This window comes from Lepidochelys kempii, chromosome 1, assembly GCF_965140285.1.
Source record: "Lepidochelys kempii isolate rLepKem1 chromosome 1, rLepKem1.hap1, whole genome shotgun sequence".
NCBI classification, from domain to species: domain Eukaryota; kingdom Metazoa; phylum Chordata; order Testudines; family Cheloniidae; genus Lepidochelys; species Lepidochelys kempii.
In genome coordinates, this window is record NC_136380.1 from 148,077,105 (window position 1) to 148,097,743 (window position 20,639).

Consider the following 20,639-nt stretch of genomic DNA (forward strand, 5'->3'; position numbering starts at 1 on the left):
GTAGTGCTTTGAAATTTTGGAACAGAATTGACTTCTGAAAAATTATCCAGATACATGAGATAACATTTTGAAAAAGCATGGTCAATGACACAAAGGTTCCTAAGTCATTTGGACAGCCTTGTAAGTTTTACACCAAATCTGAATAGTTTTCATGTTTTGTATTACAATAAAAAAGGTAAGAGTCGAATATCAAACCTATTTTATAAAGTTAGGCTCCTAAATCCATATTTCGACATCTAAATAGATAGATCCTGAAGTGCTGAGAATCCCCAGTTCCCACTGCCTTCCGTGGGAGCTGGGGTTGCGTGATTCCTGCACAGCTGCAGCTGAACTTCTGAACATTTTAATGGTTCAATCTTCAGTTTTTGTCAGGATTGCTCAGCATTTAGGAACATATCTTGATTACCCTCATCTGTGGGTAATCCCAGAGAACTTCTTTAGAGGGAAAATGTATTATCTACACATGAATACTTTTCTAAAGGGGCATTGTCAGCATGAAACCTGTTCAGTTTCAGAAGAGTTGAAAGTAGTTGCAGATCCTATGCATGACCCTACTTTCTCCTCACCAATTTTTGTAGTTTATAATTGCATATTCCTATTCCTCTTCTTAGTGTCTATGTTTTCATCCACACAAACAGGGGAAATTTACTTCACTGTACAGGGGAAACTATGAAACAGTCTCTACAGTATTGTCAGATGCAGAAAGCAAATAAGTTGGACGGGAGCGGAAAGAAAGCAATACTCATTTTTCAGTTAAGGTTGGCACGGGTGCTACCTTTAACGATAGTAGGTAAAACTTTCGAAAGTGCAACTCTTAAATATATTGTCCCTTCCAAGAACCAAATGAAATATCCAGAATTGCAAAGGGAGAAATAAAATGGCTCCTCATTACTGAAATCTAAGGGTATGTCTACACAGGGGTTAGAGGGGTAAATTCCAGCTCAGATAGACATACCCATGCTAGCTTTGATTTGAGCTAATGTGCTAAAAATAGCAAGGTAGCCATACTTACACCAACAGCTAGATAGGCTAGCCACACTGAGAACATACTTAGGATTTCAGATGGGATTGTACTCAGGGTGACTAGCCTGTCCCACCACTGCGCCTATCTTTAGTGTGCTAGCTCTGATCAAACTAGTGCAGGTATATGTATCAAAGCTGGAGCTGGAAGGTGTCTTTTCCAGTGTAGACATAACCTAATTGAGCATTGCTCAGACTCTGAGGCATCTTGCTTTTCAGAAGAAAATAGATTCTAGTCCTGTGATACCAGTTTTTTGGTGTGTTCCTGGTAATGAATTTCAGCTTGTTTTTTTCCCACAGGGACCTATGCGGGGTTTGGTGATCAAATTTAATTGAATAACATTGTAACTGGCTGAATAACAATAATACAACCATCTAGATGTCAGAGTAGCCAGGTGTATCTTCTAACTGCAGTTGATTTTGTTAACTGTTTTCATAAATGTGTTGTGTCTTTGAAGTATTTTGTCTCTCAAATAATTTCTGGAGCAGATGGCAAAATTAAATGTTTCTTTAGACTTAGATGTATTTGTGCAAAACTAAAGGCTTTTTGTATGTGTGCTAGAAAAACTTGCTGCAGAAGTGGGAACTTCTTATGGCTGCTACTTTGTCCCAGCATTCTCGGGATTATATGCACCATATTGGGAACCCAGTGCACGAGGGTAAGGATAACAATTATATTTGCAGGAATGACTCATTATATTCTGAAAAATCCATAGGTGGCTGCTAGAGGGCAACCAGAACCACTAACCATCATGGACCTTTCAAAACACAAACTTCCTTGAATTTGTTTTTGGGTCACCGGAGAGCACACCCCCTGCTGTCTCACCAAAGGGGCCTGGAGCAGGGGCTGCTTGTGGTACACAGCAGGTAGTGGTGATGGTGGCTGCTGCTCAAAAAAAAGTCGTCTAAAATACACCCGGGAGCAGGAAGTTCTGTGTTCAGCATCCTTCCCCAAAACAAAAAACTCAGTAGAGAAAGCAGGGAAGAAACCTACCCTGGAGAAATGCAGCTGGCTGTGGATGAGGGGAGAAGCCAAAGTCTCCACCTTACCTCAAGAGCCTGGCAGTCTGTGGTAGGAAGTGTGGGGCAGAAATTAATTGTGATGGGTGAGTTTGGGAGGCAGTGCTCCAGAAGATCTCAACCTTCCTTGCAGTTGCATTGTCTGCTTCTTTCCTTCCCATTTTCAATGCTGGTTTCTCGTTCACTTTTAATCTGTCTCAGGAAGAGTTGAGGATGCAGAGCTTGTGTGTCGTCTTCTCCTTGGACGTACCTCTGCACATACAGTACATGGCCTACTTCCTCTCCTCTAGAAGAGTCACTAGGAACCAGCAGGCAACAGCAGTAGGAAGTGGGGAACTTGGTGCTGAGAATTGTCAGAGTTCAGTTCCATCAGTGCTCCCCACACGTTCTCTGGATATTTTTAACTATCCCGCTGTGAGAAGGGTTCTCAATGTGGGTCCCATAACTGTCGTTCCTTTTGGAAAGGACATATGCTCATGGCCAACTCTCCCTCTTTCCAGCTTATTGGATTCTGTCTAGTGTATTTACAGGCCCCATCAGATTTAACCAGCTGTAGTTTCAAGTAGTAGTCTCTTCAGGTTTGCGCGCTGCTGCTGCTGAGTTTCCCCAGTCTCAGTGGGCCTTGGCAGTGGGACCTGTGGGAGCACCACAAGCATTATTTTTTTTCTTAAAACTCTTAAGTCACTTACCCTTCCTTCTTTGAAAAAAAGAAGGAAGGAGGAGAGAGTGGGGGAGGGTAACCTCACCTTTTAAAACTTTAAAATAGGCATCCCATTTAGTGTAACACCTATGCAGTCCTGTTGAACCTCTTGTCCACCTGTTCAAGATTTTTTTTAATTAAGACAAAATTTTGTATAAAAATATTGATGCTAATTTTTCAGGCCACTCTTCAACATTTGTTAGCTGTGACCCATGCCAAAATCAATTCTAAGAGAATGTCTAAAATAATATATAAATTGGCTTGTACTCCTTATTGCATCAAACTGGGTTTTTGTGCACTGTATGTTAATGCATCATTCAGATGTAGAACTGTTTGAAAAATTAGGTTGACTTGCTATCATATTCAAAGTACCATTGCTTGATGCAATTTATATAAGGGAAAATACTGCATTACTTACAGACCCCAAACTACTTTTGTTGGAACTTGACTATTACTTGTTTAACGCAGACTGAGTAACAGTTTTACGTACCAAGAACATAGTCCTGTCCCCAGTGAAGCCCTTGTTTGAGAACTGAAAGAACAGATATCTAGTATATGGAGGAAGTCGGAGGTTCTTTTGAAACACGAGATGCTTTGCCTGGGGAAGTCATCCTGTTTGCATACTTCATCTCTTTTTTTTTTGGGGGGGGGGGGGGTGGAGACTAGTAGAATGTAATATTAGTTGGTTTGTTTTTTTCCCTGTGTGGCAATGAAATGAAGTATCCATGTTATAAAGATAATTGTGTTCTGTATGTAAAACAAAGACATTTTTAGGATTAAAATCTAAGGGGAGAATAGTCAATGGGATTTTAAAACATTACCATGAGAGGTTTTTATTCTATTTTCAGGTGTTCTAACTTTAAACCACAGTGTCTATACGCAGTGCAATATGAATGTGCTTGAAAATCTCAGGTGTAAGACTGAAACATAATCTGACCAAGATACGTGATCTTAGTCGCTTAATATTTGTTTTGTCTTAACAGTATTATCTGTGGCCTTACTCAGTTTACAAATAAAAACCACATTGCCTTCGCTGCATTAGAGGCTGTCTGCTTTCAAACACGAGAGGTAAAGGCAAACTTGCTCCTAACTTCTGGGGGAGGGGGGTTGTTTTTGAGTTTGAGTACAAACAATAATGACTTGTGGTATTTAAAAATTTCTCCAACAAACTGATGAAAAGATCCAGTTAAGTTTAGTAGCCCCAGATTTGTACAGCTATCAGGACATTGCTGTGCTCAGTGTTCCAACACCTATCTGATTTAAGAGCCTAAATCTCATTTTCAAAAAATGATTTAGGCATTTAAGAATCTAAATCCCATTGATAGTCCATGAGATTTAGGCTGTTAAATCAGGTAGGCGTTGCAATATTGAGCACAGCAGTGCTTCCCTACCTTTACAAATTTGAGCCATAGTGCATATTCCACCTCTAGAATTGTTCTCCTCTGTGTTTCACCTTATCATAACAAATATTTAATATTACAGTGTCCGATGCTAATTTGGGCCCCACTCTGCTGAGCTCTTTGTGGTTTAAAAAAAAAAAAGTCAGTCCCTGCTCTGATGGGCCAACCAGTCTACCCCTACAATAAATCACAGCATTACAAGTTCATTCTTTTTATGAACTGCCATCAGTAAATCCTTACGATCCTCTTTCACCTCAGTTCCTCTTCCTTGCCCAAAGAACTGTGGAAGACCTCTAAACAACCTGTCTAGGCAGTCAAAGGTCTCCATTTGGTAGTCTGAGTCTCCGGGGTCAACTTTGTGTGAAGATGAAGCCATCTTCTCGGCTCTAGAGGTTAGATATATTTTTATTCAGGTCTGATGTACATGGGCCTTTTAAGCATGGTTTGTAGACTCTCTACAAGTCTGTAGCAGTAATAAGAGTCTAACACCTTTCCTGTACACATATTTTAAGAGTATATGTTTGAGTAATGTGGGAGCAAACCAGTATCGTCACTGCCTGCTTTCTCTTTTGTGGATGAATAGGACTTCAGAGGAATGTTCTCAGTCTGGAATTCTTCAACAATCTTTCTTTGTATTGAAAGAGGCTCTTGTGTTTCTGCACAGTAAAATGTATAATATGTAGTGCTCTTCTTTCAGATTTTAGATGCTATGAACAAGGACTGCGGGATACCACTGAGCGAGTTACAAGTAGATGGAGGCATGACTAACAACAAGATTCTTATGCAGCTCCAAGCAGATATTCTATGTATTCCAGTAGGTAAGTGCAAACTGACTGTTTAGACTTCTCAAGAACACAATCAGAGTCTAAAAAGCTGAACAAACTTCATATGTAAAGTATTAGCTTTTTTTGCTGCTGGCCCTTCCCATCGCTGTTCGGGGGTGGGATGGGGATTTAAATAAAAGCACTGGCTAGCCTGGTTTGTGGGAGGGGAGTGTCCAAGGCCCAATAAGGATTGTAGTATTCTAGAGGTGCTTGGCTCTTTCTGACTTCCGTTACTGAAGCATTACAGCATCATAGTAGAGATCTAAGATCTGGTGCAGGTTCTTCTTACGCAAGGTTTCTCATCCCGGTTCAGATTCTAAACCCACATGTAGGTTGTTGGAGTCTGATGTAGAGGCCAGTTCACAAGATTGCACCCCAACTGCATCATATATATGGGGGAGCGCTAAACAAAATCGCCAGTAGGGTGGCAGCTGCTAGGAGTTGTACCTTCCCCCCCCTCACTTCCTTACCCTCTCCCCCCCCCCCCTTCATTCTGCCCTCTCAGCTCTGCCACGTGGCTTAAGTGGAAGGAAGTTCCATGACTCAAAGTGTAGAATGTGGAAAGACCAAAGAGAAATGTCAGTGTTCTGCACCCAATGATGTGGGGGGAAGGGGTATCTCCCACATTGGCTATGAAGAGGTGGGTGGAGAAGGAAGAAAATAAAATAATTTAAGGATTTTCCATGTATTAATGTGGTGAATGTAGTACAGAAACCTAGATAAGATCCCTCCCACGGAAGAGGCCAGCTGAGGGGAATAAAGAAGTTAGCACTTCTTCAGGAAATGAAGTTTCACAGACGAAAGATATTGATGCAACAGCAGCGCAACGGGATTATAATAAAGGGCATCAAGCTGTGCCTGCAAGGCCATTGTATGGTGAAAAGGCTCTTCAGCTCTTGAGACTGAGCGCCATTGCTCTAAGTGGGTTGCTCTTTAAAGCCTCTTGCAGTATTATACCACAAAACTTTTATAGGATTACAGAACTTCAGCAGCAGTGAGAATAGAACACCTTTCCCAAACCCTTACTGTAATACTGCTGTGGCAATGTGGAGCTGCTGCGAATACTGATATGTAATTTATTAATGTGGTATCTGACCTGGCCAGGGTAGTTTCCATATAGTTGTATTGAGTTAATAGAATTTTCTGTGTCCGTGTATAGAGCTAACTTAATACGGGTTGCTGGAAAAACAAGCAGGAAGGCAACACAATGGCTCCCAGATAAGAGAGCCCTGGCACACACTTCATAACTTTGAGAATCCTATGTTCTGTCTCCAGTGAAGTTGCGAGCCTTATTTTTGCCATTGCTGAGAGTTAACAGACCGAAGGGTTGTAAATAATTAAAGTGATGTGTTCCCTGAGAAGGGAAGGGATCAGAAAGACTGAGCAGAGACAGGAGGAAGAATTATCTCCCTCCTGCTTCCCTTCCCCTGCGGAAGATGGAAAGACACCTGTCTAGCTAGATGTGTGTATAGTTTTTAATACTAGTTTTCTCTGAAATGTTTTTGTTCTAAATAAATAATACTTAGCTTTAAGAAGGCTATTTGGTCACTGTGATAACCACAAGTCACTGACTAAGGAGGGCACAGAACTGCAGGTACTGAACGTAAGTCAGGCTTGTTGAGGTAATGGTGGTTAGCATCTGGGAACCACAGCCCGAGGCTGTGAGAGAAGAGTGAGAGAAGGCTAGAAGCTTGAGGGAGATGCACTCCATTGAGGTCAGACATATTAGACCAGTAACCGTGACAACTGTGTTTAAAGGGAGGTTTGCAAACTTTAAACCTTAGGGAAGCTAGGTGTATAATAGCCCAGTTAGGCCTCTTTTGTCTATGCACTTTGACCCATAAAGAAAGATGGTTTGTGTTCCTTTGTTTTACTTTAGTGAAGCCATCAATGCCTGAAACAACAGCACTAGGAGCTGCAATGGCAGCCGGAGCAGCGGAAGGAGTTGGAGTTTGGAGTCTGAATCCTGGGGATTTGACGGCAGTGACATGGGAACGATTTGAACCACAGATCAATCCTGAGGGTAAAAGAAATTTGAAATTTGAACTTTAAAAAATTATCTGAAAACTCCCCAGCAGCCCCTTTCTGTTAGCATACATATAAATTTAAATTGAATGGTTGGCCAAAAGTTGAACACCCCACTGTAAAGATAGTTACTGGTAATTAGCGGTACCATTTCATAGAATCATAGAATATCAGGGTTGGAAGGGACCTCAGGAGGTAATCTAGTCCAACCCCCTGGTCAAAGCAGGACCAATCCCCAATTTTTGTCCCAGATCCCTAAATGGCCCCCTCAAGGATTGAACTCACAACCCTGGATTTAGCAGGCCAGTGCTCAAAACACTGAGCTATCCCTCCCCCCTACCACTCAGACTGTGGTAACAAGTCTGTAGTGCTTGATGCTTCTGGCTTTTTAGGAGGGAGGTGTGGGTTCCGTCTGCTTGCTTTGCCAATAGTTGGACAATAATGATGGAGCAGGCAAAAATGACTTAATACCAAAGCTCTTTACATAGGAGCATGTCGTTTAGTGTGACTGGATTTGGTGGCTTTTGGTTTCAACCAATTAAAAACTGATTAAAAAAATCCCACTTACCCCTCTGAGTCCTCAGTGTTGAAAATTGTTGGCAAAGGATGCTAGTGGCCCCTAAAGAGTCCACACAGTTGTCAGCCCACACAGGGCTGCAGAAGGGGCCAACTTTTTATAATTTTAGGAGAAACTTTTTCTATGTAGAGCAGGTTGTTATCTTTAAAATTAGCTCACTGTTCTAACTAATGTGTCATCTTGTATTCATTATAATGCTAAGTTTCTGTCTCCAGAAGAACCTAAGAACAGATACATGTGCAAGACTCAAGCATTTCTCCCTTTTTATTAGAGGTTTTAATATTTGATTGCATTGCTCTTTGCACAATTTTTTTGTCTGGGTGTTTTTAACAGCAATAAATTTCTGTCGATTTCCTCTCCTAGTATATTAACTTCAAAGTGACTACTACTGCTTCAATTTGGATTATACTTACCAATCTGCCTAGTGAATTTGTAGGGGAAAAGTTGAGTTTTAAAGCCTGATTCTCCACTACCCATATCCCAGCATATTTAGTTTTACCTGTGTTGAGTCACAGTTGAGTCAGAATGACAGCAAATGACTGCTTAGGAACAGGTACAGCAGAAAAGGATCTGGAGGTTATAGTGGATCACAAACTAAATAGAAGTCTACAGCATTATACTGCCTCAAAAAAAAAAAAGCAAACATCATTCTGGGATGTGTTAGCCAGGAGTGTTTTATAAGCAAGATGTGAGAAGTAATTCTTCTACTCAACTCAGCACAGATAAGGTGTCGGCTGGAGTTCTATTCAATTCTGGGCACCACACTTGGGAAAGATTTGGACAAATTGGAGAAAGTCGAGAGGAAGGAGAGCAACAAATGATTAAAGGTCTAAAAAACATGACCATGAGGACAGATTGAAAAAAGTGGATGTGTTTAGTCTGTAGAAGAGAAGACTGAGGAACTGTGGGCGGAGGGGATATGACAACAGTCTTCAGGTACACACAGGGTTGTTATAAATTGTTCTCCTTAACCACTGATGATAGGACAAGAAGCAATGGGCTTAAATTGCAGCAAGGGAGGTTTAGGTTGGACATTAGGAAAAACTTTCTAACAGTCAAGGTAGTTAAGCACTGGAACAAATTACTTAGGTGGGTTGTGAAATCTCCATCATTGGAGGTTTTTAAGAGCAGGCTAGACAAACACCTGTTAGGGATGGCCTAAATAATACCCAGGGCATGGCTACACTTGCAGACGTAGAGCAGCCTTCATAGAGCACAGTAGGGAAAGCGCTGCATTCTGTCCACGCTGACAGCTTCAAGCACGCTGGCGTGGCCACATTTGCAGCACTCTCATTGGGCGTGGTGCATTATGGGCAGCTATCCCAGCATGCAAGTGACTGCAACATGCTTTTCAAATGGGCCGGGTGGAGTGTAACAGGGAGTGTGTTGTGTGAATGTGGGGGGGGAGAGCGAGTGGGTTTTGGGGGGGCTGAGAGCATGTCAGCATGCTGTCTTGTAAGTTCAGACAGCAGCAGACCTTCCCTCCCTCCCCTGCCCCCCCCCCCAGAGCATTCCACACTAATAGTTGCTTTGTCTTGAAGCAGATAAGCATGCGGGCTGTCAGAAACAGCGCTTTCAAAGGGCATATCTGCATTCCTACAGTGATTCAAAAACAATGAGAAGAGTGGCCACTTGACTTAAGGGGATTATGGGATGTTTCTGGAGGCTGATCAGAGCGCAGTAATGCAATTGCGCTCCAGCGGGGGGCGCAGCAAATGTTATTCCGCTCGCCAAGGTGGAGTACCAGGAGTGCTGTAGCCGTGGAGTCAGAGCGCTCTATGTGCCTTGCCAGTGTGGACGGGTGTTGAGCTAGTGTGCCTGGGGCTCCTTTTATTGCGCTGTAACTCGCAAGTGTAGCCAAGCCCGCAGTGCTGCCTCAGTGCAAGGGACTGGGGTAGATGACCTACAGAGGCCCCTTCCAGTCCTACATTTCTATGATTCTAAGTGAAATGCAGTAGAGAATAAAGTCTGTAATCCTTACTCTATAAATGTTTAGAGCTGTGAAGAATTGATAAATTGCTAGTTGTTCATGCATGAGTCTCTTTTTTTATCACTCCAGATATTCTGTTGTAATGGGGATGAGTTCTTAAATAACTGCTGTGTATTCTTTGGGAAATCTTTGCAGGACAGAGGCTTAATGGTGAATTTAATGTGTGGAAATCTAACGTGAAATTACATTAATTCCTCTTTGTGATTCCAGAAAGTGAATATCGCTATGCCAGGTGGAAGAAAGCTGTAATGAAATCAATGGGCTGGGAGACATCCGAACCTCAGGCAAATGGTAAACCATTATATTTTATACTTCAGTGACTAGCACAAGTTGAAGGTCCTTCAAAACATCAGTAGCCCTCTACATTATGGAGATATATTTTTCTCCTGTAAAAGACAGAAAAAAACCTCGCTTTTTATTACATTTTAGCACTTGGTAACACTGAATTGTCTATCTCTGCTTCTAAGCAAACAGCATTTTAAGGTTTAAAAATCTTTATCCCTGGAGCTCTGAAATCAAGGTATTTAACCTTGTTGAATAGTTATTCCTTTTAAAATATAAACTGTACAGTTGAAAGGATAATGGCCTATTTCCTTATTGACATTATCAGATCCTTTAATTGAAAAAAGATATTATTTGCAGTAAAAGGGCTATAGATGTAAAACAAATCAAACAGGAAGTGGATTTTCCTATGTAACTTTTAAGGAGATTTACTTGTGATGCTTAAGTCACTGCAAAGATATTAAAATCTTGGGCATGTACACCAAGAGCAGACTGTAGCTTCCTCTGAACTGCATCAGTAAAGATGTCTGCAGTAAGAGAACAAACATAGTATAAAGCTGGAAGCTAAGAGTTAATACAGCGGTTCTCAGACACTTCCATAATGTGGCCCCATGCTACAAAAGGAAAATGTTTTAGGACCCTCATGTCCCTATTTTTAAAAAAAAAAAAGAGGGATGGAGAGAGGGGAGGGCAATAACTCCTTGAAACTGATTGTGACCCACAGGTTGAGAATCCGTGTACTAATTATTATGAAGTAAAAATAACATGGCTCTGACTATATGCCCCATACAGAGAAAGCAACAACTTTCTGAACAACTAAACAGTAGCTACATTTTTAAAGTAGCATATCATTTCATACTCTGTGGTATCAGCAAGTTCAATTTAAACAAAAGCTGCCGGAGTTGGAGTGTAATCATCAACTGATTAAGAATAGTCCCATATGGCTAGATTCAGGCCTATAAAATAAGGCTGATTTTGATTTGAGCTAAATGAGCTATAGAAATGGTCCATGCAGCATGCTGCCCTCTCTGTGAAAGGGCAACCCTTCCTCAGAGAGAGAAGTTGCAACTTTAGATCCTTGCAAAAGACATTCTCAACTCATGTTAGTAAGGTAAATGAAGCACTGACCTAAGATCAGTGAAAGTATTTCTGACAATGTTTGAGCTAGACTGCTCAAAGTAGATTATAATATACGTCTTATTTGGGGAGGGAGAGAGATTTAAAGCACACAATGCTATATGTATTTCTCTAGAGCACACAAAAAATACAACTATATTGCAATGTTACAAAAATTGGATTTAAGAACCAAACTCACGAGAAAATGGAGAGGTTGAGGGGGAAGCATTTTGAAAGAGGGAAGCTGCAGCAACTAGAGGGAATTACTTTGCTCCTGGGAACAGTTTAAATGCATATTAATTGGACATCTTATTAATTCAGTGTACATTTAAATACTCAGTTCATTGTCATTTTTTTAAAAAGGATTGGACTAGATACACATACCTCATTTAATGTCACAAGCGCAAAAAACAAATTTATCTGGAATCCCTAGAAGAGCAAATACATAATCTTAATACAAATGACAAAAGTTCTTTTTCAGTAAAATGTCAGTTGTGACTGGGATGCCTTACATGGGACAAACTCGAATGTTATGTACCCTAAAATCACCAACAGCTAGAGAATGAAGTGCGTATACAGGGTGTTTCCCCATTAACAGAATTGAAAATTCTTCCAGCCCTCAAAAATATGCTTATTTCCCTTTTCACTTAAAGTGATAAGCAGTGTGACAGGTTGGGTCACAGAAACTCCTTTGGGACTGCCACCTGGTGTGCTGAGACTACCTCTGAGCCCATTTTCCCTGGCAGCTCGGGACGTCAGTACCCTGTCATGTTGAGCCAGACCCGCTAGCCTGCTGCAAACACAGACACAGGTCTGAACCATGTCCCTCAAAAGCTGCAGGCTTAACTGAAAACAGCTTAAGAATTGCTTCCGTCTCCAACATCCAGATACCCAGTTCCCAATGGGGTCCAAACCCCAAATAAATCCATTTTACACTGTATAAAGATTATACAGAGTAAACTCATAAATTGTTCGCCCTCTATAACACTGATAGATATGCACAGCTGTATGCTGCCCCGGGAATTAATACTTGCTCTGGGTAAATTAATGAACAAAAAGTGATTTTATTAAATAAAAAGTAGGATTTAAGTGGTTCCAAGTAATAACAGACAGAACAAAGTAAGTACCAAGTAAAATAAAGCAAAACATGCAAGTCTAAGCCTAATACATTTAAGAAACTGGTTACAGATGAAATGTTCCAATAAGCTTCTTTCACAGACTGGACTCCTTCCTGGTATGGGCCCAATCCTTTCACTGGTACAGTCCTTGTTCTAGCTCAGGTGGTAACTAGGGGATTTTTCATGACTGCAGCCCCCTTTATTCTGTTCCATCACTTTACATACCTTAGGCACAAGGGTGGAAGCTTTTGTCTCTTTGGGTCCCCGCCCCTCCTTCTAAATGGAAAAGCACCAGGTTTAAGACTTGATCACATGTCCTGTGAGACCCCCCCCTCCCCAGCCTTCATTCTTCCTGACCTGACTCATAGGAAGGCTTGCAAATAAACAGAGCCATCTACAGTCAATTGTCCTAGTTGATGGGAGCCATCAAGATTCTAAACCACCATTAATGGCCCACACTTTGCATAACTAAAGTAAGACCTCAGAGTTATATTTTATATTTCCGGTTTCATATACAAGAATGATACATTCATACAAATAGGATGAACACACTCGGTAGATTAAGCTTTGTAATGATACCTTACAAGAGACCTTTTGGATGAAGCATATTCCAGTTACATTATATTCACACTCATTAGCATATTTTCATAAAATCATATGGAGTGCAATTTCACAAGCAGAATATAACTATTTACCAAAATCTACTTGCAGTGATCTCAGGTTACCACTGGGAGAATCTTTGGTATTTGCCTTCACTCTTATTTTGGAATAATTGTGCTTGCTTTCTGCTTGTGGCTTTATGCTGAATAATATTAGAGATGGGCTCTACCTAATAACTTTTGAAAGAGGATTCTGGATCCAGATTCAAATGTATATGGCTTGGACTTCTCTATATGGCATGCATGTAACACTTTTAATAACATTTTTGTGAATGTTACTACTCTTTTTTGTAACTTTTTTGCTGTTCATATGATTCTTAACGCAAATACTGCAATTTACATATATTTCTCTTTTCGTTTGCTTGACTGGAAACTCCTTCTACTGGATGACATCAGGTGACTCTAGTATCTTCTCTAGTCTGCCTTTGGGTTTTTATATAGTGAGTAGCATGATAATGTTAATCGGAGCAAAGTACATCTCAGGTTAGTTATTTGAACTAGATAATTCTACAGGGTCTCTACACTAGTTTAAATGTTCTTATCTTCCATTTGTTTGTTCTCAACAAGAAAGTTTTCAATGCTATTTGTTGCTCATGCACACAGAGAAAAGTTAAGGGTGGGAATTAAACCTATAGTTAGTAAGAAAATGCAGGTGAATGCTGGAACTCTATTTGCAACTCATCCCGTTGCGCTGTAAGTTCTTTTTTGTTTTTTTGTTTGTGCAGAATTCTTACCTGAAGCAGGAGTTCTGCATAAACACTTGAACTGTATAGTCCATGGTGCTTTTTTGATTTGATTTGTACATCTAGTAAACAAGATGTACCCTTTGGAGCACGCTGACAGAGAATCATATTCTCTGCAGTAGTGTGGCATAACTGGGAGTTTAAAATAAGAGTTTTAGCCTGTGTCCTATACTTCTTTTCTTTTAAACTACTTTGAGGGCCTGGCTTAAAGACCTAAAAGGGCAAATGTATTTTCAGCTCTCCTTGAAAGAGAGAGAGGAGTTCAAACAATTCGAATGTGTGTTCAGTTCTGATCCACTTGGAGCTATTGGTCTGTTTGTACAGACTTAGCAAACTGAACAGCTTCATTATTTTGCTCATATACACTTTTTTCAGTCTTCTCTTGATGCCGCAGTGCATCCTGTAATATAACTAACTAGATTTGTCCATGTATATAAAGTGAACAGAGCATGGTGGGCCTATGCATTTTAAAAAAAACAAACTTTTTTTTAAATGGGAAGAATTGTGTGCATGTGCAGTAAATATTTATTTTCAGAGACAGTCCTTTGTTTAAAAGTTAACAATAGATTAACAAGGTTTAAAAATAGTGTCTTTGAACAGCAGAAACACAAATGTCGTATGTATATACATTATTTTGCTTTCTTACAATATAGACCCACGTGGCTTATTTTGAGCTTTTTGTTTTAAAAAAAATACAAACGGCAAGTTTTCAGCCTGAAGCAGATACTTAACAGCATAGTGGCCATACATTTCTGAAACACTGACCCAAACTGTTAATGACTCTGGAACACTGTTCTAGTGATCTGAAAATAATTTTTCTATTCAGTCTGTTGCTCATACTGTTCAATGCTACTTTTTCTTGCATTGTGTTTTAAAGATTGCGTGTGGCCTGTACTTCTCAGAAAGTTTAATGGTAAAAATCAAATTGAGAGGCTTGCCTTTGATTTACTAACTCTGGAATATATCCGAAAATGAGTTTGATGAGCTGCCACTTAAGTGGATAGTGCAGCACTCGAAGGCGGGCCCTGGCTGAGAAACCCAGTTACAAGTCAGTACTCTATTAAAACAAATTTGTACAAGTAGGTACATTTTTAACAAGCTTAATGAGAACTCTTTAGTTTTAATTGCAGTACTGATTCCTGACCGCATCTGGGACACCTACAACAATATGAAATTTGACATTAGAAAGCAAGTCAATACTGTGCCCATTTCTGCTTATGATTATTATTATTTTTTTTAAATGTTGGGTTTATTTGTTTAAAAATGCTTTGTCCCGTAATCTAAGTGCATATCTAAACTCTCATGCTTGGAACCAATGTGAATCTTAATTCCTTCCCACCCACTAAAACTAAGTCTTATCAGCTCTCACATGACACCTGCAGGAATAAAGGCCTGGGAAAACAGAATCTCTGAATCTCTCTGACCTTCAGATCATGTTCCTCCTCTTGTTTTCAAGTTATCATAAAGTGAGGGTTCACTGGCTAAAAACAAACTTCAAAACCTCAGCTATATTTTTAAAAGAAATTTAAGGCAGGCATGCAGAGATGGGCTTTTAACATATTATTTACATGGTAGGCTTCGGGGGTGGGGAGGATATAAAATTGAAACTGGTTAACAAACTCAAAAGGGAAAAATCCCTTAATTAGAAGGGACTTCCCTCTTTAAAAAGTCACATTTGGTCACATGCTTTCTTATTTACAGCAGCATAATCCCACTGGCTCATTTGAGTCTTGATGACTGCATTGGAGCTGCAGTGTCAATTAGAAGATTATTTACTTAATTTAACTGAGGTTAAATTTCCTGTCTTGTATGCAGTGAATCAGCACCAGGCAACAACACAGTTGTTGTTCATCTGTCTTCTGGGCAACCTTGTGATACTAGAGCTACTGCAGGGGGAGAAGAATCTCTCCTTGCTAGGACAGTATCTGGAGCACTAGTGCAGCAAAGCCATTTTATACAGAAGCTGCCAAATTGTAAATTGTCCTGTAATGTAGTCGCTTCATCACTGTACCAGAAATCAAACGGGAATCACTTAATTATTAACACCTAAAGATGTCAGAGTATGACCCTTGCTCCAAAGGAAAAAAGACTAATGGTGCATCTAATAAACATTGTTCTCATTAAAAAGAGGAGGAGGACTTGTGGCACCTTAGAGACTAACAAATTTGAGCACAAGCTTTCGTGAGCTACAGCTCACTTCATCGGATGCATCACAAAAGCTTATGCTCAAATAAATTGGTTAGTCTCTAAGGTGCCACAAGTCCTCCTTTTCTTTTTGCGGATACAGACTAAAACGGCTGCTACTCTGAAACCCATTGTTTTCATTGTAACTTATGTAGCATACTGAGTCCTGGAGCTGCAATCTCATTAGATTTATTTTTTAAGCTTAGCTGCTTGACTTCTCACTTGATGATGTGAGATCTCTAACCAAACATAAAATAAAACCTTGGGTGCTTTTTGAAGTTTCACTAATTATTTCTTGTAGTGATTTTTCTTATTTTGGTGAAAATTAGCATTCTGTCCTTAGAGTTGAAACTGAAGCAATGTCTCCACATGGTGTATTGTGCTGTCCAAGTTACTTCCTCTGAAAGATGGTATAAAAAAGATGGTATAAAACTTCTGGTTAAGATCCCACAAAGGGCGGCATTGGCCCTGCTGATGAGGCTATCTTCCAAAACATGTAATATAATTCCACCTACCTAAATTCCTCTGCTATTGCACATGTATGAGACATTCTTCCTCACCTTTTGTCTCTTAAATTGTTGGGTGTTCTGGTGGCTACTGCATTCAACCAGAGAGATGGCTGTGAAATTGAAAACTAGTTACAGATGGGCATAACAGCACCTACCGCTGAAATGCAGAAAAATCTATGCAGATTGGCTAAATTAGGATTTTAACTGTGGAAAGCTGATCCCCGTTTCAAGAAAATGAAGCTAAGAGCATCCTATTTCAACCCCTCCATGTGACATTAAATGTGTTGTGGTACATTCTGTACTTTTGATGCATAATCTTTTCTGTTTAAGGAATTGACAAATGAGGCTACTTAATGGATTACCGGAATACGGCCTGTTTGGTTTATGTACGAAGAGAGAAGAATCCAGTTATCACCCAATATGATGGCACTGTTTGTTTGATTAGTTAATTTATAAACCGATCTGTTGTCTGACCTACAGAGACATCTAAGGTGGTGGATTTCTAACTTGAAATAAGGAAAGTAAGCTCCCCTACCCCCCCACCCCCACCCCCACACAAAATATACCATTCTTTTCTCCTCTCTGACCTCCATTTAAGTATCCTTTCAAGGTCCATAGGTCCTAACTTTGTTTGAGGACGTGCCATAAATAGAAGTTGTAACCTGTCTAATTGTTGGTACTTTATTATAATGCATTACAGTAAGCCATAAAACAGTTAAATTATTTCCCAGCTGCTGTGAATTAATTGTATTTCTATGGTTGCTAAAAGGATTTTTTGTTCAGTGGCTGCTGGATTGAAACATCTCTATTGGTATAGGGTTTTTGTTTTTTTAACACTGACTTAGTACCGGACACTTTAATATCTGCAGACTCTTCTTAAATATTGATCAAAACATTAAATGAGGTTTGATTTATTGTCTCTAGTATACATTCATGGGAGGATCATTGATAAGAACTATTTAAGACACTAAATCCTAACTCTGTCTCTTGGAAGGGAATAGGGAGAATCAACTTTTTTGGTAAAGGCCATTTTTGTACATTTGCATTGTTTTGAAAGCCAGATTTTACACAGGCACACTGTTCACAGGAGAGCCTCGTAGTCCGTAACAACTGATAGCCCTTACAGTTAAAGGGATGTATTGACCTTTGTTGTCCCATGCTGTATTTGGGCTTTTCTCATACCAGTTTAGGATACTACATGATGCACAAAACTTTAGAAAGATGCAGCTATTGCTGTTTACACAAAGAGGATCCACTCTAAATAAGTTGTTCTCCCTCATCACTTCATGTTCTTGATCACATTTAGTGTATCTTGGGGACAAAAAGCTGCTTCTGAATGTGCATGACCATGTTTTTACTTAATGAGCTTGTTTTGTGTCTTGAATTGTGATGTTTGCAAGCCCAGATCCAAGCTTTGGGATACACAAACTTGAGTATCCAAAACTAGACACTTAAGGTCTAAGCCACAAACTTAGAAATTGCCTTCAGTCCACTTAAAAATGTAGACCCAGTATATCTAAACAGATAGTCATCTAAGATGATCATAGGAAAAGTGACAATCTGACAGTAGCAACATAAATTATTTAAAAGCTTATTTGGTAGGGCAGAGAAGATGTTTCTGCATATGCAAGATGATACTAATGTTACAGTGACACTGAGGAGGAGAGTCAGTGTGGGAACTTTCCTGTCATTTATTTTGAATATTTTTCATAGGTGCACTAGGAGCTGAAGGGGGTGTTTTTGTGTTCAAAAGCTCTCTCCTGGTCTGTTTTATGCAAAAGCAGTCATTCGCTAAAAAAGCTTTATTTCTTCCATAAACTGTAAAGGAGGAGCTAGTAGAGAGTAATAAGTATTGGAGCTGCATAGAAGTTCAGGTCTTTACATGTTTTTAATATAAACTGCCTTTTTATTATCAAGTGCAATGAAGTCTGAAAACATCTGCTTTTTAAATGTTCACTGAGGAATATATTTTCCCATTGATGCTTATATAACTGATTGATACTCGTGGGAGTCTTCTGCATTGGTGGAAATATATAACCTCCCTTCATACCCATAATCTGTTCACTCAGGCCTTATGTCACTTGAACATACTTTGTCCACACTAACTTCTGTAAATACCTAGTGTTTGGATACATGTAGCAATAAAGGTTTCTGGTTTTCAATATGTATTCAGATGTAATTGTAGAAGTATACTGAAGGAGGAATGTAATCAGTAAATAATGGTAAAACCACAAAGCTCCTCAACTTTACACAATTCTCAATCTTCCCTTTGTGACTTACTCTCTAGAATCTCACATCTATACTACAGGGACTACATTGGCATAGCTACGGTGCTATACTTATGCCATCTTAATTCTGTATTGTGGAAGTAGCCTGCTCCCATAGAAGTTTTTCCATTGGTATAGGAACAGCACCATGCCAAGGTGATGGTGTTTTGGTTGATAGAAGCATGCTTTTGTTGACCTAACTGCATCTACACAGGGGGTTAGGTTGGCATGGCTACATTGCTTTTGGGAGGTGAATTTTTCACATCCCTGAGCAATGCAGCTATGTGGAGCTAATCCCTAGTGTAGACCAGGCCAAACACCGGGGACCAATGTAGTGCTAGTAGCCCCTGGAGGAGGACACAGATTAAGGGTGGCCATACCCTAGAAAATGGGGTTTCTAGTTAGTTATTTGCCAAAATTAGTTCCCAAGTGGTTATTTTCTCCAGATTAATGCTGAAACGGGAAACCTGTAATATGTAATGAACCTGAAATCATTAATTTCATTGTGTTGCCTTTTACACTGGTGTATCTGTTTTTTGCATAGAGTATTGATTCTGCTGTTTTTCTGACATATACAACCTATTGTGAGATGATGCTGTTCCAATTGCAGTTTGTGAGTAAATGATTGTAACTTATTTTTTGTGAGATTCAAATTACTGTTGCAGATATTTTTTAGGTGTTATTTCAACACCATTGTTAATTTTCTACCAAAATAGCTTAAATTAACTATAAATAACTTGAAAACCTCTTCAAATAAATTGTGTGAATAGAAATTGACTTTTTTCTATAAATTGCCAGATTTATGAATTCTTACTTGAAAAACATTGACATTGAAATACAATGAATAAATTGGCTTAAAAATTTGTCTCAGTTCTTGCTTGCAGATGTGTACTTGCAGAGGAAAACATGAATGAAAACTTAACATGCAGGATGCCATATGGACTCCAAGAGGTGTAATACGCAGTGGATTCCTATCTAAATCACCCCCTCCCCCGGCTTTATTCAACTCTGGATAAAATCTTATTTTCCAAAGTTTGGTTAATTGGTTCTGCTGCTTGCTCTCACTTGGGTTGATCGGTGGCATTTTTCAGTTGTAAGGATCAGATTTGAAAGTGCTTTGATATTTTTCTGTTTCTAAGTTATTGAAGGAAATAAGACTATTGTACGATGAGGAGCCATTGCATGGGGGCAGGGGAGATGTAAAACAATGAAAGGACTATGGTTTGAGGGTATTGTCGAGGGGTAGGTCAGTAGGTGCATGCAACTGCATGGTGCTATAGAATGGATTGGGAGAAGAAGTCTGTCTTAGAGAGAGGTTACCTATGTGTGGTAACTCTCTTGTTTTCTGAGTGTATATTGTCTCCAAAGGCACACTGTGGGTATATGGCTACCACGGACTTTACATCCATGTAAATTGCTGTCGTGTGACTGGTTATGGGTCTGAGTAGTAACTGGTGTGTAGGGGGTGCGTGCAAGTCTCTGGCCATTATATTCAGACCCCCATCTATTTCACAAATCCATGTCTGGGACTTGCTGCAAAATCCATCTTTCACACATAATTGTGCCTAGAATACAAACTTCCATTCAATTAAAAATTTTAAACAGCCCTTATGGCTGAGAGTCTGTAGAACAGTGGCTCTGTTCCCCCATCAAAATGGGTGACTTGCCTTTAGGTTTCAGACTTAACGAAAATGAACAACACCCACTTCACTGCTGATCATTTTAGCAGAAACCTCCAGCAGATGTGATTACCCCACGATATCAAGCTGTTTCCATTCCTCTGCAGGTATCAAACACCCCAGTAGCCCCTTCTTAACAGCCAAGATTCTAGCTGTGCCCCAGAGAGCTGACATTAGGAAATATACAAATCACTAGTATATCAAAACCTAAAAATAGTGATGCTAGCACAAAATCAAACTTGATGTAAAAATACATATGCCTACTGTACTGATTTGTTGTGCAAGGAAGCTCTTAGAACTCTGTCTGCTGGAGCAAGGTGCTGTAAAACTCTCATATATGTAAAATTAGGCTTCCGAGTAAAGAGAACCTGATTCGCAGGGGCACTGCAAATTTTGGACTAGATTTTTTTTTTTTTTTTTTCCCCCAGCACCCAAGTCTGCGAATTTTGGCCACCGTCCTTCTGCCTAGAAAATAATTAATTTTTCTCAGTGAGAAACAAACATACTATGAGATTTAATAAATTCA

General features: G+C 39.7%; 1 protein-coding gene across 3 annotated transcripts in view; it reads left to right on the forward strand.

The window, feature by feature from the left end:
• GK (glycerol kinase) overlaps window positions 1-19,069 on the forward strand; it is a 46,240-nt gene extending 27,171 nt beyond the window's left edge. For 2 of the 3 annotated variants that reach the window (XM_073357793.2, XM_073357779.2), the window contains 7 exons: window positions 1,583-1,679; window positions 3,724-3,808; window positions 4,838-4,958; window positions 6,844-6,987; window positions 9,767-9,847; window positions 13,128-13,214; window positions 16,498-19,069. In XM_073357793.2, the coding sequence (XP_073213894.1) occupies window positions 1,583-1,679; window positions 3,724-3,808; window positions 4,838-4,958; window positions 6,844-6,987; window positions 9,767-9,847; window positions 13,128-13,214; window positions 16,498-16,511 (629 nt within the window). In that variant the 3' untranslated portion in view covers window positions 16,512-19,069. The remainder of the gene's footprint in view (window positions 1-1,582; window positions 1,680-3,723; window positions 3,809-4,837; window positions 4,959-6,843; window positions 6,988-9,766; window positions 9,848-13,127; window positions 13,215-16,497) is intronic. The other variant, XM_073357782.2, reaches the window with a different exon arrangement.
• Window positions 19,070-20,639: the final 1,570 nt, after the last annotated feature.